This window comes from Struthio camelus, chromosome Z (genome assembly GCF_040807025.1).
Source record: "Struthio camelus isolate bStrCam1 chromosome Z, bStrCam1.hap1, whole genome shotgun sequence".
In the NCBI taxonomy this organism is placed as follows: Eukaryota; Metazoa; Chordata; class Aves; order Struthioniformes; family Struthionidae; genus Struthio; species Struthio camelus.
In genome coordinates, this window is record NC_090982.1 from 45,437,685 (window position 1) to 45,452,037 (window position 14,353).

General features: G+C 40.8%; 1 protein-coding gene across 1 annotated transcript; it reads right to left on the minus strand.

Annotated features, from left to right (window-relative positions):
- Positions 1-622: 622 nt before the first annotated feature.
- On the minus strand, positions 623-13,637 carry SLC25A46 (solute carrier family 25 member 46). The gene is made up of 8 exons (XM_068928188.1): positions 13,279-13,637; positions 11,355-11,397; positions 9,292-9,349; positions 8,725-8,802; positions 7,903-8,003; positions 4,621-4,677; positions 3,993-4,050; positions 623-2,770 (listed from the first exon to the last, which is right to left on the minus strand). The coding sequence occupies exons 1-8, from the start codon at positions 13,526-13,528 to the stop codon at positions 2,192-2,194; spliced, it is 1,224 nt and encodes a 407-aa protein (XP_068784289.1). The 5' UTR covers positions 13,529-13,637; the 3' UTR covers positions 623-2,191.
- Between the last annotated feature and the right edge of the window lie 716 nt (positions 13,638-14,353).

A 14,353-nucleotide genomic window follows, 5' to 3' on the forward strand; every position in this document is an offset into this window, starting at 1 on the left:
ATATACAACACCATTCTGAGAACTCGTTATCTTTCACAGCGTATGTAAAAGGCAGGTTTTTATGTCCTCCATTTTGTATGACAAAATATCTTTTTTCCTTTGATTGCTAGAAAAATATTCTCGGCCGGTTTCACTGACACATCTGCAATCGCTCGCCTCTAATGTGCATGTAGTTAACTATTTTAAAGCAAGTACGATGAAATAGCTGGTTTTAGTTTACACCTTTGGAAAAAAAAGGTGGGTTTATGTACTAAAAGATAGGATTAAAAGCCTGTCTGGACAACGTCCTGGACAATCTGGTCTGAAGTCCATGCTGACCTTGCTCAGAGCAGGAATTTGGACGAGACGACCCACCAAGGTTCCTTCCAACCTGGATGATCCTCTGATATGGATCGCTCTTCATACTCATAGAAACTTTTCATAGTCACAGAAATTTTAAAAATACAAACTAAAAATTGAATATTTTACCCCTGTTCTTGAATGTAGCTTAACTGGACATGCTGTAGTCTTTAGAAATTTCAAGACTTAAAAAAAAAAAGCCACTGGAAAATCTATACAACAAAATACCACGTGGATCAGGATCCCTCTAGAAGCCTCTTTAGTGAATTACTTCTTCAGAATATTTACCATGTATTTTCCACTTTATTTGATTGATTCCATTCTATACACTGAATTTGCAATTAACAATATTTCAAAATAAAACCAGTTCCCAAGTTCACTATACTTTCCAACACTTATGCATTTAAAATACACGAAAGTTCGTTTAATGATAGCAAAGCAGACCTTCAAATGATATCGTTGGAAGGTATGAACAGCAACACCTTTTCATTATTTTGCCATGACTGTTTTCCATAAATGGAGACTGCTATACAACGCTTAAAGATAGCTAAATGCACATCAATTTATAGTATTCACAGAGATAAAGACTTGCCACATAGAAGTGTGAAGATGACAACAGTCTTTCATATAATTTAAAAGTGATTCTCCACACACTTCTTGTACTTGCTAAGATCATTTTCCCTCCAAGCTTTCATTAAATTCACCGATGAAATCAAAAATTCTGTTACTGCTTGTAAGTTATTTAGAATGAGCAAAACTCATTTTCAGACGGAAAGTCTTGATCTACTGGGGAAAGAGGGCAAAGAGTAGTACATTTCAGTAGTCAGCTTACATGTTAACAGACTTAATTCGGCTTCACAAAGTATCCAATCCAATAGAGATTTTAAATAAGGGACATCAGTGCTAAATCATAAACAGACATTATATATATAGCTATTCAATACATGTGTACATACCTCTCCAATCTAACAAAAGAGAAACTTTAGAAAATGCCAATTAATCTTTTATGCTTTCAGTATACTTTGAACACTGATACTAAATCCATTTGCATGATTATTCTACTCTTATACAACGTGCCAGAGTAAAACTAAACTCTCAAGCTCTGAGTGGAAAGCTGACTAAAAATGATACTTATACATGCATGTAATCAGCTTCTAATTCTCTTTAGTCACGCACTTCAGTTACTGTCAGCCCTGCTAACAAACTGCAAGACAATCAAGCTCTGCATTCTGCTTAACTTTGTCCAAAACCAAGTTTTTGTTGCAGAGTATTTTGTTGAAAGCAAAGGACTTCACCTCATCTTCTCCTGCCACGCTGCAGCAGTGAATGCAAGAAAAATCTTCTGTGTATCTGGAAATTATGACATTTACATCTAGTCAAATTTTACGGTTTCCATTTTGCTCACAGCTCCCTCAACAGTGATGGTGAAAACATTTTTAAAATAAGATCAGTAAACCCATCGGTCTCCCACTTGCAAGTTCTACAACTTATGCAAACAAATCCTTTGAACCGCCTAGCAGTCCAAATTAAGTATCAGATACAATGTTTATAAAGCAGAGATGAAAAATTCATATCCATTCCTCATGCCAGTTAACTGGTAAGAGGCAAGATAAAACCTCATTCCAACCAGAATCTGATTCCCTTCTGTATGACCACACATTGGTGTTAATCATTTTAAGTATTATTTTTCAATGACATTTAGGAATTTAAATTCCAATTTTTAAAACAAGTTCTTTTACAGTGTAGATAGAATCCATAGAGTGTATTCTTCAGTGTCATTTCTAAGCCGCTTTTAACAATAATTAAGTCGGGAAATAACTAGACCACTGTGCTAAACCCACACTTGAACAAGTTAAGAAACATTTTGAAGCAGTGTAGAGTAAATAATTTTGGTGAGCTGTAAAACAGCTACATGCAAGGTATACTGTACTATAACAGCTCCAAATCCTTTATAAAAACCTAGCATTCCCTCTTCCCGTTTTATAGTATTTATGCAGTCTCTCATGCCTTCGTACTGAGTGTTGATGGGAAGCACTTCATAGCCAAGGTCTGTGTTGTCAATTATCGTGCGTGTCCCTTGAATATGAAGGCGATGTAAAACTGTCTCCAGAGGGTAAAGCATGACATCAGCACAAAGGCTAGCAGCAAAGCTAGCAATAAGTTCTGGAAAATATGCATCCAGCATGCTCTGCACAGAAGTGGAGCTCTCTGTTGGGAGGTTGTGGGCATTCGCCCTTTTCAGAACAAACAAAACAAGCTTCTGGACGATGGAACTGATGACGTAGTGAAGAACTCCGTGTAGAGCAGTTGGAAAAGTCAACACCATTAGAGGAAGGAGACGCTTGCTATGGGGTACTCCCATGCCTACAACTCTGCCGATCCCTTCTTTCACGCAGTCCAGAATTCCAGGATTATCTCGAATGATTTCACTCTACAAACACAAGGGAATAGTTACAACCTGTGCAGCTTGTTTCATAGCCACAGTGACATCCACTTCAACTTTCTGTTTACCTCAGCTCGATTTTTTTCACCTTCATAAGATAATTACCTATTTATATGCTACTATATCTAAACAGCCATACTGATGTTACAAATTCATTGCTCTAATACTCTCAATAATGTTCAAGTAAACTTGCTTTTAAGAGTGAAGCTATGCTTAAGCATCTTTCATTTAATCTATACTCCAATTACTTGTGTTACTACCAAGATATTAAACTTTCAGCATATGACAAAAAGTAGCAGTTTCCACAACCACCATTATGTACCGAAATGCCTATTTCAGAATCCAAATGCTAGGAAGAATTTATCTAATTCAACAATCCTGTTCTTTAGGGATTATAACTGAAGTCTTTGAACTTTGATGGGCATAATATAAAGATTTCCATAACTAAATTTAAGATAAATGATCATTTTTACTTGGAATGGAATAGGTTCAGCTATAGATATTTTCATTCCATTCTTAGTGTCTAAAAATAGCACTCTTTGCTCATGCTGCTTCTTAGAAAAGATAACTATTTTTTAATGAAAAAAATCACATAGTAATTCTCTTGCTGTATTCTGCCTATGGCTATGGGACTAAGACATTTTTCCCTTTCTCATGCTTATACAGATTTAATGTTTCATCAGCACCGTTACATCCAAACTTAATGATTTGGGAGTTCTTCTCAGTGCCCAAGTCCTTCTGTTCATGTCAGCTGCGTCCGGACCACATGCCAGGATGAGACCGTAACATTCCCCATCCTTGGGAAAACGGCCTGCAAAGCCCTCGCAACTACTCTACACAGAACAGAAACTGGTTCAAATACTTGAAAATAATTTGCTCTTCCTGACTCCAGGCATAACTATTGCATTACAACTGCAACTGAGCCCTCATCTGCCTCATATCGTTACAGTTGCTGCACTTCAAAGCTACACTTAATTTTGTCAAACATGCCACCGTGTGGTTTGAAATATTAAAGATGAAAACAAAGTAATGTTGTAATAAATACTTTTCTTTTTATCTAAGTTCATAAGCCATGCAGCCTCAAGCAAAACGAATATAACTGCTGCAACATACACCTGAATCCAAAGCCAAGGACTCACTTCTCCACTTAATCTAACCTATAAAGAAAAGGACTGTATCTTTTAAAATATTGTAAATATATGTAAATTACCTGCACAGTTTCAATCAGGCTTGCAGAATAAAAAGGCATCGCTATCACATGTGTTAAGCTGCAGAAATTAAAAAAAAAAAAAAAGAATTAAGGCTTGACAATACTAGAGTATTAGCCAAATCTGTAACTGAAAGTTGACACAAGTCATCTATCAAATCGTGCCTGAGGGAAACTAACAAACCATAACTCAGTTACTAAAGCGTACATTAAAAAAGTCAAGATACGCTTCAGTCTGAACTTCAGTAAGCATTAAATTCTATTTCTATTTGACTGGATCAATTGGAGTTTCACAGAAATCAGAATTTAATCATTTAAAAAAAAAAAAAAGATCTTTTAAATCAGTGAGGCTCCACACAGACAAAGGGATCTAGTAACAAAAATAATTTGTGAAACTAGCACATACAATTAAGGTTGTTCACAAATCAAATTATGAAAATTAGCATTAGTACCCTGTCAAGTAAACATAGCTGCAGATTAAACTGCTACACGTTTGCTGCTTGTACTATGTGGTTTGTGATCACTCATACAATTTGAAGTTTAGATCTGCACGTCAGATTTTGAAAACAAAAAACTAGCATTAATGGTAAGTGGTAATAAGACATAAGGTAATAACACATGCTACACTTACCCTTTGAGGAGAAGGTGGCCACCTATCTGCTTCAGGTTCCATTTATGTGAAAGCTCTCTAAAAAAGAAAAGTAGTGTTTCCCTTAATATTGATAGAAACAGTTACTCTCATGCTTATAAATGCTTATTTATTTTATGGGTCTCTATATCCAGCTTTCACATTGGAGTTCTCCTAACAGTCTACATATAACTTATCTTTCTACTATGGGAAATTTTGCAGTCAGATACATGTATCTTAACAGCTCATGCTTAACTTTTAGAAGTTATTCAGGCCTGTTGGCTATTGTAACAAAAATACCTTTGCTGATTAGTAAGGTGGCTGTAGCTCTCATAGCTACCAGCTTTAGAGATTTGCATTTATTAGTAACCTTACATAACATCTCTTAAAGTCATTTTGGAGGGAACGCTGAAATTTTTCCATCTCAGTAGTCTTCCCTTACCAACACATATTTTTTATTATGTTTTGGTTTGGTTATACGCTTTCTGTTCTTTGAGGTTATGGTCATCCAGTTGCTGTTTCTTTTCTGAAAACCTAAACCACACTGTAATACAGTTACACAAGTCCAAAAAGTACAACAGGAAAAGGTGAGAGACTAGGAACTGCATAGTAACTTTGTACAGACTTAACTCAAGTGTTTTGGCTTATGACTAGTCTTTAGCATATCCTGTTAAAACAAACAAACAAGCCTGTGTTGTATACAAAGGTGGTTTAAAGAATCCCTTTATAGTAGTATTTTCCAGTTGCACACTTCTAAATACGAGCAATGGATGTTAACTACAGTACACTTGCCAGAAAACGTAATCCCACACTAACTCAAGATGACATCAAACAGCCATACATTTGGTAAATACTCCAGCTATAAGGAAAAGATGTTTCTCTCTGAGAACGTTGAACATACTAGACTCTGAATTTTTAATAATAAGCTTTAAAGTGTTCAGCTTCAATTCTTGCCCAAGAATCAAATTCACCCACGCTGCCTGTAGTTACAGCAACTCTAATCCAAGAAAGGAAACTCTTTTACTCTTTTCTGAAAACTTGTGTGTTACTAGGAGGTATCACTTTCCTAAATACATAGGTCAGCCACTAAAGAGGAAGGGAAGATCGTTAGACATTAGGTATTATGGATACTTGGATGACATCTGCTGAGCCATAACACTTAAAAACGTGGAAAAGGAAACCAGTCAAACAGCCAAACTAAGTGAACTGTGAAAGCCTGACCTGTCAATCCGCTAGGCCCAACTATTCTCGCATTAGAGGAACAAACGCAGAATGAGTTTGTCAACTTCTGTGGCAAGTTGGGGGTCATTCTGTAATCTTAATGAACGCTTCTGGCCCCCTCTCCTAAAACGAAGGATGCTTTTATTGTACTACAATAAGGAATTGGAATCAACATCTCAAGCCCCCTTCTTGTCTGCTTTGGAGCTTCATGAATCTTTTAAATCAGCTAAGCTAGCCCTGGCTGCTACAAGTAATAACCTTCACCTCCCTGTGCCAGCCCAAGGATGCATGCTGCCATTAATAAGAAAGGCAGTTGATCCAGTAGAAAACTGCACAGGCTGGTACATGTAAAGACAACCCTTTCAGCCAGATCATTTCCCCAACCCAGTTCATGATGTAACTACTCACATGCTGTGTTGGTGCAAGGATGGGGGTAACACTGAGGAAGGAATGAGCAACTACTAGCAGGTAGGATTGCTTCTTTCAGCAGAAGCATCAGCTTATTTTTCAAATTGCTAAACAACTGGCCTACAAGAAGAAAATCCTTGCTTACACTGGATAGAAAGCAGAACTGTGAAAACACACACACACTATATCACTACTCATGAATTAAAGCACCATCTTCAGCAGTATTTAGAAACATGACTATCCAGTCACGCTCAGAGGAAAGTGCATTCCCAAGAATTTCAGTTACCTATGAGACAAAGTTGATCAAAAAGCTTAAGTACATACCACGTATAGTTTAAGCATGAATACTGTAATGCTTGTGACAGCTGCCAGAACCTGCGAGGACTTTCTTTCGTTAGTATGTACGCGTGCTCTGTTGTCTTCCTGATTCAGCCTGCCCAAACTTCTTATTTTTAAGGACAGGTCAATTTCCAGTTCCCCTAAGTACTTAGCGTCCACCCACACATTAAGAATTCAGTCACTTGTCTCCTCTCAAACCTGATCTGCTTCTCAGGCCCTCTGAGCCATTCAAATTTCAGCTCAGAAAACCAGCCTCAAAACCTAAACACTTGTCTGCCTTCCTAAAATCCTTTCCGAGAAAGGTCTTTACCAGCCTCAGTGTTTGCCTTGCAACTGTTAAGTATCTCCTCCTAACTTCGTGATTATCTCAGAATCAACTTGCATTTCACTAAAGTTTTTGTGACTTTATATAATAAAATCTCTCACATAAGTACGCTGTTTACACTTAAAATAGATATAACAAAACTGACAATATATATTACTACAGTATCAACCACTACTGTCAGCTCTTGACCATTATAAAATGAAACACTGAGGAAAGTCTTCAAACAAAAAGGCTCACACTTACGTCTAAAAGTAGAAAAACATCACAATGTTTTGCCAGAATCCTGGAATTATCGTTCAGCAAAGCGGAGTCACAAATCAAAATAAAATGATTATTACTAGACTGCTATAGCGTAAGATGGGCACAGTGAAGTAGAATGGTGAATTCCTCTTTAAATGTAGTCACTCATATTTTTAGTTGGACCCCCTTTATTATTATCAGACTACTAACAACGTACACATAGCTGTTGGTAAAGGACAGAAGGCAAAGCTGACAGCCACATGGACTCATATTTAACATGTCTTTTAATTTAGTAACGCAGGCCATTTTATTTTCTCACCTTTCAAAGACAGTGAAAATGTTCAGCAAGATGACAGTGCTGGCTCGTTAACCAAGCTTTCTGTATTTAGAATAATGAAACCAGGACTTTTTACTTTAGATATGATATCTGTTAGTACCACACAACATAAACACAATATGGACAAAAACAAACTAATATACTTATGAGTTCTTTCACGCCAGTAGAATTGTACTGAATACTAACTTCCAACGTTATTTCTAACCTCAGACTGCTAGGTAGACATACCCAACATACAGGTTACTAGTTACAATTGCTAAGACAACCATACTGTTCTGAAACCACCTATTCAGCGCCCGACTGCTCTAAACAATTCAAGCTTTTCAAACAACCTCACATTTCTAATGCTTTGAACGTAAGTCAACAACTGATAAGTGTGTCAGAAGCCGTAAAAAAACCCAAAAACATGCAATACCTTGGCAAAGGTGTAAATTCACTGATGATGCCTTCTGTTCCAAGGGTTATGCCCTGAACAATAAAAGTGCTGCCCATTCCTTTCCAAAGAGCTCTTGGACCCTACGTTTTGAGATATGCAATTAGAATCTAGCAAAATGAAAACAATCTTTTCTTGTTTTTGTAAAATTTCAGCAAATCCCAGCTACCTAGGGTTACAAATATAACTTTAGATTTCAGTATTCCCAAATTCAGAAGACAATTAACTTCTCTCAACTCTGAGGACATTTTTATGTTATTACATAATTTCAAATAGTTGTCATTAATTTAGAGACCTGTATCTCTGTGTTGATACTTTGTACCATAAATCTAACACCATTTCCAACAGACAAAATGAGTTTGAGATATTAAAGTATGGCTGTAAGAAATCCAGAAGCTCTATTCCCACTATTTTCTTATCTTGAGTTTCAGGATTTTTTTTTGCCTCCAAGAACTATGCAGGGAATTGGAAATTCATGCACTACTGTCTTAGGAAGTAGTCATTTAACTCTGGATAATCTCTTTACCTGCAAAAAAAATTTTTTTTTTTTTAAAAGATCTTAATGAAAGATATTAATTTTTGAGAACTTTGTTTTCTAATATCTACAACCTTTCCTCAGTAGATATTAAGCTTGATAAAATAATTTTACAGTCATCTTTTTGAAACATTTCTATAATAAAAATAACACCCACTTATAATACCCATGCTTTTTAACTACCAATTGCATGAAGTTAAAGACACTGCAGTATACATGTGCTCTAGTAACCTCCACTGCACAGATACAGCCTGACACCAAATACTGACCTGTGTCTTATTGATGCTGTACATAATATTGACAATAGTGAATGGAGTGAGATGATAGTTCCGAGCATGATAATTCACCTGTTAAAAACATAAAATTATAGTGTTTTATACATCCTTGCAGATGGTACAACTCTGAAGGAAAAAGCATTTGCAAAATAAGGACTTTTTTTTTTAAGCTCTGTAAAGATCAGCCAAAGTGACCAAAACATTAATAAGTTCTCCACTGAAGTTTAAGCAAACACAGGCAGAACTTGTTTACATTTTAAGCATACAAACACGTACAACAAAAAAGCATTAAACAAAAAATATGAGAGAGAAAGCATCTGAAAGCTGTTCCACAGATCCCGAGGCACTTATTTGCCATAGTTTATTTTCCATTATCCACATGAAAAAGAAAAGAAGGCTGAAAGTAAATTAAAATTCAAAATGGAAAATGTGTATGCTACAAATAAAGACATACCACCTAGCTGTGTCTTTTTAGAAATCGTACAGCTTTCTTATGAAAGCACATAGAAATAGAACTGAACAGAGGAGATCTGTCGGGGAGAAGTAATATAAAAGATATACCTGACACTGACGACGCAGGACAATGCAAGGATGTGCCAACACATTTTCTGTAAATAGGCTTTAAAAGAAAAGTGTATTTAAAAGCACTGGAAGTAACTGTAAATTTTTTTTTAAAATGCTTGTTACTTTTCTCTATCTAACAACATTAGATCAGTGTTTGGAAAAACTATACATTAGTTTTATACCTAATGAAAGAATGAAGCATCTGAGAGGCCTGCCACGTAGCCTGCCAATAATACAAATGGACAAGTATTAAAAAAAAAAAAAAAAAAGACATACACATTCACTAAGAAAAAGCCCTTGGCTTTATATGCACTTTTTTCATAGGCAAAACAAAGTACTAAAATTCTTAAACCCTCTCTCCTCAAAATATGAGGAAACAAAACCAGGACAGAGCCAGGATTAGGAGGATTATTTTCCAGTTTTATGTTAATCCTACATACCACACATTATTAATCAAGACCTTCCCTAGTAAGACTAGAGGATTGGTACTAACAGCTGGTTTGAAATTTTTCAGCAATACAGATTTCATCAGAAAACGCTACTGGCTGAAACCAACTCCTCCCCTGGTCCCAAGAGTGTTTCAGTGAAACTTTCAGAGGAAAGTTATGTTAGTTCTAAAACAGGATTTGTGGTCACAGCCATGTAGAGAAACTCATTTCATCCCAAAGCATCCAAGTGAGCACTTATCTGAATGTGGTTCAAATCTGTGACCCGGATTAGAAAAAGCAAAACCTCCAGATTCTGTCTCAAGCATCCCAGGTAACAGTTCCGACTCCCAACCTACTGGGGCATCTGCGGTAGCTCTCTTACTGGAGAGATTTTACTCAGGATAAACAAATATTAATTGGAATAGAAAAAGTATTAAGGCTGCAGTTTCACAAACTGCTGAGCTAATTAGTAGTTTGCTGCTACAGAAAGGGGTGAAGCTTCCTCTGTATTCCAGCTCTCTTACCTAATAAGCTGTTCTTATAGCTAATTTCCCCCTTCAGCCCTGTTTTAATAAATACAGCATGCTCATCGGGAGGTCTGAACAAGCAGCAGAACCAGTGCAAGGGAAGCAGTAGGTACAGGGGGGTGGGCAGTTTCATGAGACGCGATGATCAAATTTAAGCAGCTCATTACTTGCTGAAAGCAGCCATTCCTATTCTTTATCCCTTCCCTCCCTGGCCTCCCACCCTTAGCTGGTCTCTGTTGCCTCGAACTGCTAGTCAACGCCCAGGTAAATTCACCTGACTCATTGAAACAGCAAAAAAACATCCAGCACCTTCACTGACTCTGCCTTCTGTTCTAGTGAGTCATATCGGTTCACAGACTCTCTGCTAGGCATCACGGGTGATGGCAATGGGATAAGGAGGAGGACAGTGTTATGGCTGCAGGCCAAGTAAGAGATCCTCCTCTTTAAACAGTAGTACACCTCAACTGTGCATGAAACTGAAGCTTTAGTTTCCCATGTTGTGCCAACTGGACAAATGCCACAAGTACTCTGATGTTCTGAAGGGAGAAGCACTTTTCTCTGAGAAGTCTCACATTCAGGTCAACAAGGAATAAAACGATAACAACAAAAAGCAGTCTACTGCTTTCTCAAAAAATAGTATCAGTAATTAGAATCATCATAAATAAAGAATAAAATAAACTACACCACCAAAAAACTATACCAATAAAAAAGCTCGACCACTTTGCCACATCAAGATTACTGTTCCAGAATACTTTGCTATAAAACTTAAAGTCTTTATTACCTTCTTAGGAAGATTCATATTACCCCAAAAGACTAGCTGCAGCAGCAAATGTGGAAGCAATTTTCTTATGCTATTTTCAGATTGCTGTGACAGGGAAACCTGTTTCTTATATTCACTGCTGATGGAGTAATTTTCAGAGAGAACACTTCAGTTAAAAAAAGAAGAACAGAAACCTACATTGCTTTTAGGTAGTAGGTTTCTACATGCACTTCAGCTGCATAGCCTACTGACATAAAAACACAAGATAAAAATGCATATAAGGTTCATAAAAGACAACTACAGCTTTACTGCCACAATCACTGAAAAATACTATACAACTCTTACCTTGCGAGGCCAATACCAAAGCCTGCAAATCTGTTCAATTGCTCTGAAAGAAATGAAAATAGATTATATAGCAGTGATAACCACAAAGGGCAGAAAAACGCTGTACAGACCATCTGAACAATCAATTTTATAGTGTACTTGCTTCAGAAAATTACAAGCGCTAAACCACAACATTTATGTCAACTCAGCAAGAGAAGATATTAAAAAAGTGTTCACTGAGGTATACTTGCAGTTTGGATCATATCCAAGTGTGTGCATACTTTTGCAAGTACATGAAACATTTTACTTACAATGAAATGTCAGCTATAGAAGAAGTGAGACAAAGCGAACAATTACAATAAAACACCATCTTTAGGTACCTAACAAAGCTAACCCAAATCAACAACTGAAAGACTAGTAGTTTGCAACAATTCTGAAAAGCAAACGCATGCATCTAAGGAGAAATTAATTTAAAGTCAAAGATGGCAAAAAGAGAGAAACTTAAGGGAGGGTAACACAAAACGCCATCAATGACATAACAGTGGGCATCAATATGATGCGAGTTTTAAAATCAGCTGTTTGCCTCCATTTCTTTGCAAAACCTTTACTAGAGAACCAAAAAAACGGCAACATGAAAATGGGTTCAGATCTCTATTATCTGTCACCAGATAGATAGATATTTGTATGTTAGGAATTACTCAGAAGACTTTTTTTAAGTGTCAAAATTATAAACTGAAAATTAAGGCTCAGTCCTGTAAGTGACTGGAGCAAGCGTACTGTGTACATGGAGAATCTCAGTAACTACAGTGGAGCTCCATGTGGACAGGACAGCTCTCCTCAGAGGGATGAAAACACACTTCCCTCCCCCCCCCCCCCCCACCAGCAGGGGACAGGACTCAATGATATAGGAAATCCTTATTAGCCCTCTAAAATGCAGAATCAACATCCTGCATGAGTAGTCAGGACAAAAAGAGTTAAAGCCTTAGCATCTAAGAACATTCTAGCAGTGCTTTGATGGATAAATTAAAGGTGGTACACAGGCTCCTGTAAGACAAAGACCTAAAAACAGTGTTACAGATTTAAAAAAAAAAAAAAAACAAAACCCAATAACTATAAATGTAACTTAATTGGTCTTTTATAAAAGGTTGGTACACAAGTGTACATAAACTCAGGCCTCTATATTCTGCTTCAGTACTTCTGATGTAGTGAGTTTCTCTTAATTCATCTCAACTTCCCAGAGATCTAAAACAGTGCTGTGCCGAGCAGCGTTTCAGCTCCATTTCCCAGCGGTAACTGGGGAAGAGCGGAACGTGGTTGCTTCCTCAGCTTCTACCAACTTGACGTTTCCTTCGCTGTCATGCGCCAAAGTTGTTTTTACTGTGGCAGCTCGTGCTCTAGCGACTACTTCAACAAGAGAGCCAACAGCCAGGAGGCACAAGGTCAGGAACATCAGCACTGACTACACCGCAAAAGAAAACGTTGCCTCTATAAAATACATTGTGACACCTGAAGGTATTTTTGACCTTGCAAAACACCAAGGGTGAAGTATTTCTCCAGGAGGTCAGAGTCTACAGGGGTGATAAGGAGCTGACCGTGCGCTGCTGGACAGACGGCGCAGGGTGCCTTCTGGCACCTTCGACCACCTCAGCGCCTTACTGTGCGGGCACGGAGGGAGCGGCTGCTTGAGCGCGACTGCCGAAGCCGCAGCTTCTCTTCTCCCTAAGGCACTTTCCCTTCCCCTAACGCTTCCGCACGCCCGACCCGCAGCCACCAAACACCCTCAGGCCCTGAACGGGGCTCGCAACGCCGGCGGTCCGGCCGGTACCGGGGGGGGGGGGGGGAGGAGCGGGGGGAGGCGGCGGTACCGCACAAGCGGACGGACGGGTGAGAGGGCGGCTGCCCCGCCCGGCTCGGCCCGGCCCGGCCCGGCCCTGCCCCGCCTTACCGGCGCCGGGGCCGCCCGGCCCGAGGCAGGGCTCCTCGTTGAGGGCGGCGCCCCCCGGGGGCGTCCCCGCCCCGTACGGCGGCGTCTTCTCCCCCCAGTGCAGGTTGCGGCTGCCGGGGATGTCGGGCGGGCTCGTCACCCAGTGGCTCAGCTCCGCGGCGCTGCCCAAGGGCCTGCCGCCGGGGCCCAGCTCCTCCCGGCCGCCGCGGTAGCCGAGGCCGTCGAAGCCCTCGGGGCGCCGCGGGTGCATGGCGGCGGCGGTTGGGGGGGGCGGGGGGAGGGGGCGCGGCGGCGGTAAGGGCGGCGGTAACGGCAGCCGGGCCCCGCACCGGCCTCCCCCGCGCCACTTCCGGCCGGAAGCGGTCGCCGCCGCAGCCGAGCGCGAAGCCACGTGATCAGGGAGCCAGGCGGGGCCGGCGGGTCGGTGGCCAATGGCGCTCCGCTCTCCGGCAGCGGCCGGCGGGCGCTGGGCGGGGGGGGTGGGGCGGGGAGCGGGCGGTGCTGCCCCCTGCTGCGCCGGCGGAGCGGCCAGCGGCGTCGGGCGGGGCTGAGGGGCGGAGCGGAACACGTTGCGGCCATGGGAGTTGGTGCCAGCGGCACTGAAAGTAAAACCTCCCAGAGCTGACCTAAACACCTGGCTTAGGAGGTTTTAGGGTCGCAAGCCGAAGAAGCGCCGCGGCTCTGAGGCGGCGGCGGGGCCGGCGGCCGTTAGCGCCGCCGCAGGCCGTTGCCCGCCGCAGGCCCCGCCGGCGGCTGGTCGGGTGGGGAGCTGCCGTGCCCGCCGCCGTCGCCTTTCCCCCGCCTCGCTGTGAGGGGGGAGATCATTACTGCCGCCTGGCAGGTGCCCCCTCACAGGACAGCCACCATCTCGTGTCCGAAGTGCAACCGAGAGCAGCGCGGGGTGTCCCGCGTTAGCTTTTCGAACGGGACAGAAGCACTGCTGGCGGCTGGCATCTGTCCCAAATTGCCAGCCGTCTGCCTGCAGCCCCTAACACTGTCCTTCTCTGGGTCCCCTTGTTCAGGTAGCTCTATCCCATGCAAAGAGACCCTGCAGTAGGATACGCACAACTCAAAC

Excerpts from the sequence above, each read along its gene's own strand:
- SLC25A46 (XM_068928188.1), bottom strand. The coding sequence starts at position 13,528 with ATGCACCCGCGGCGCCCCGAGGGCTTCGACGGCCTCGGCTACCGCGGC. Across the intron at positions 11,398-13,278 it reads GCCGGGCGGCCCCGGCGCCG|AGCAATTGAACAGATTTGCA; the intron begins GTAAGGCGGGGC and ends CATTTCTTTCAG. Across the intron at positions 4,678-7,902 it reads GAATTTACACCTTTGCCAAG|AGAGCTTTCACATAAATGGA; the intron begins GTATTGCATGTT and ends TTTCTTTTTTAG.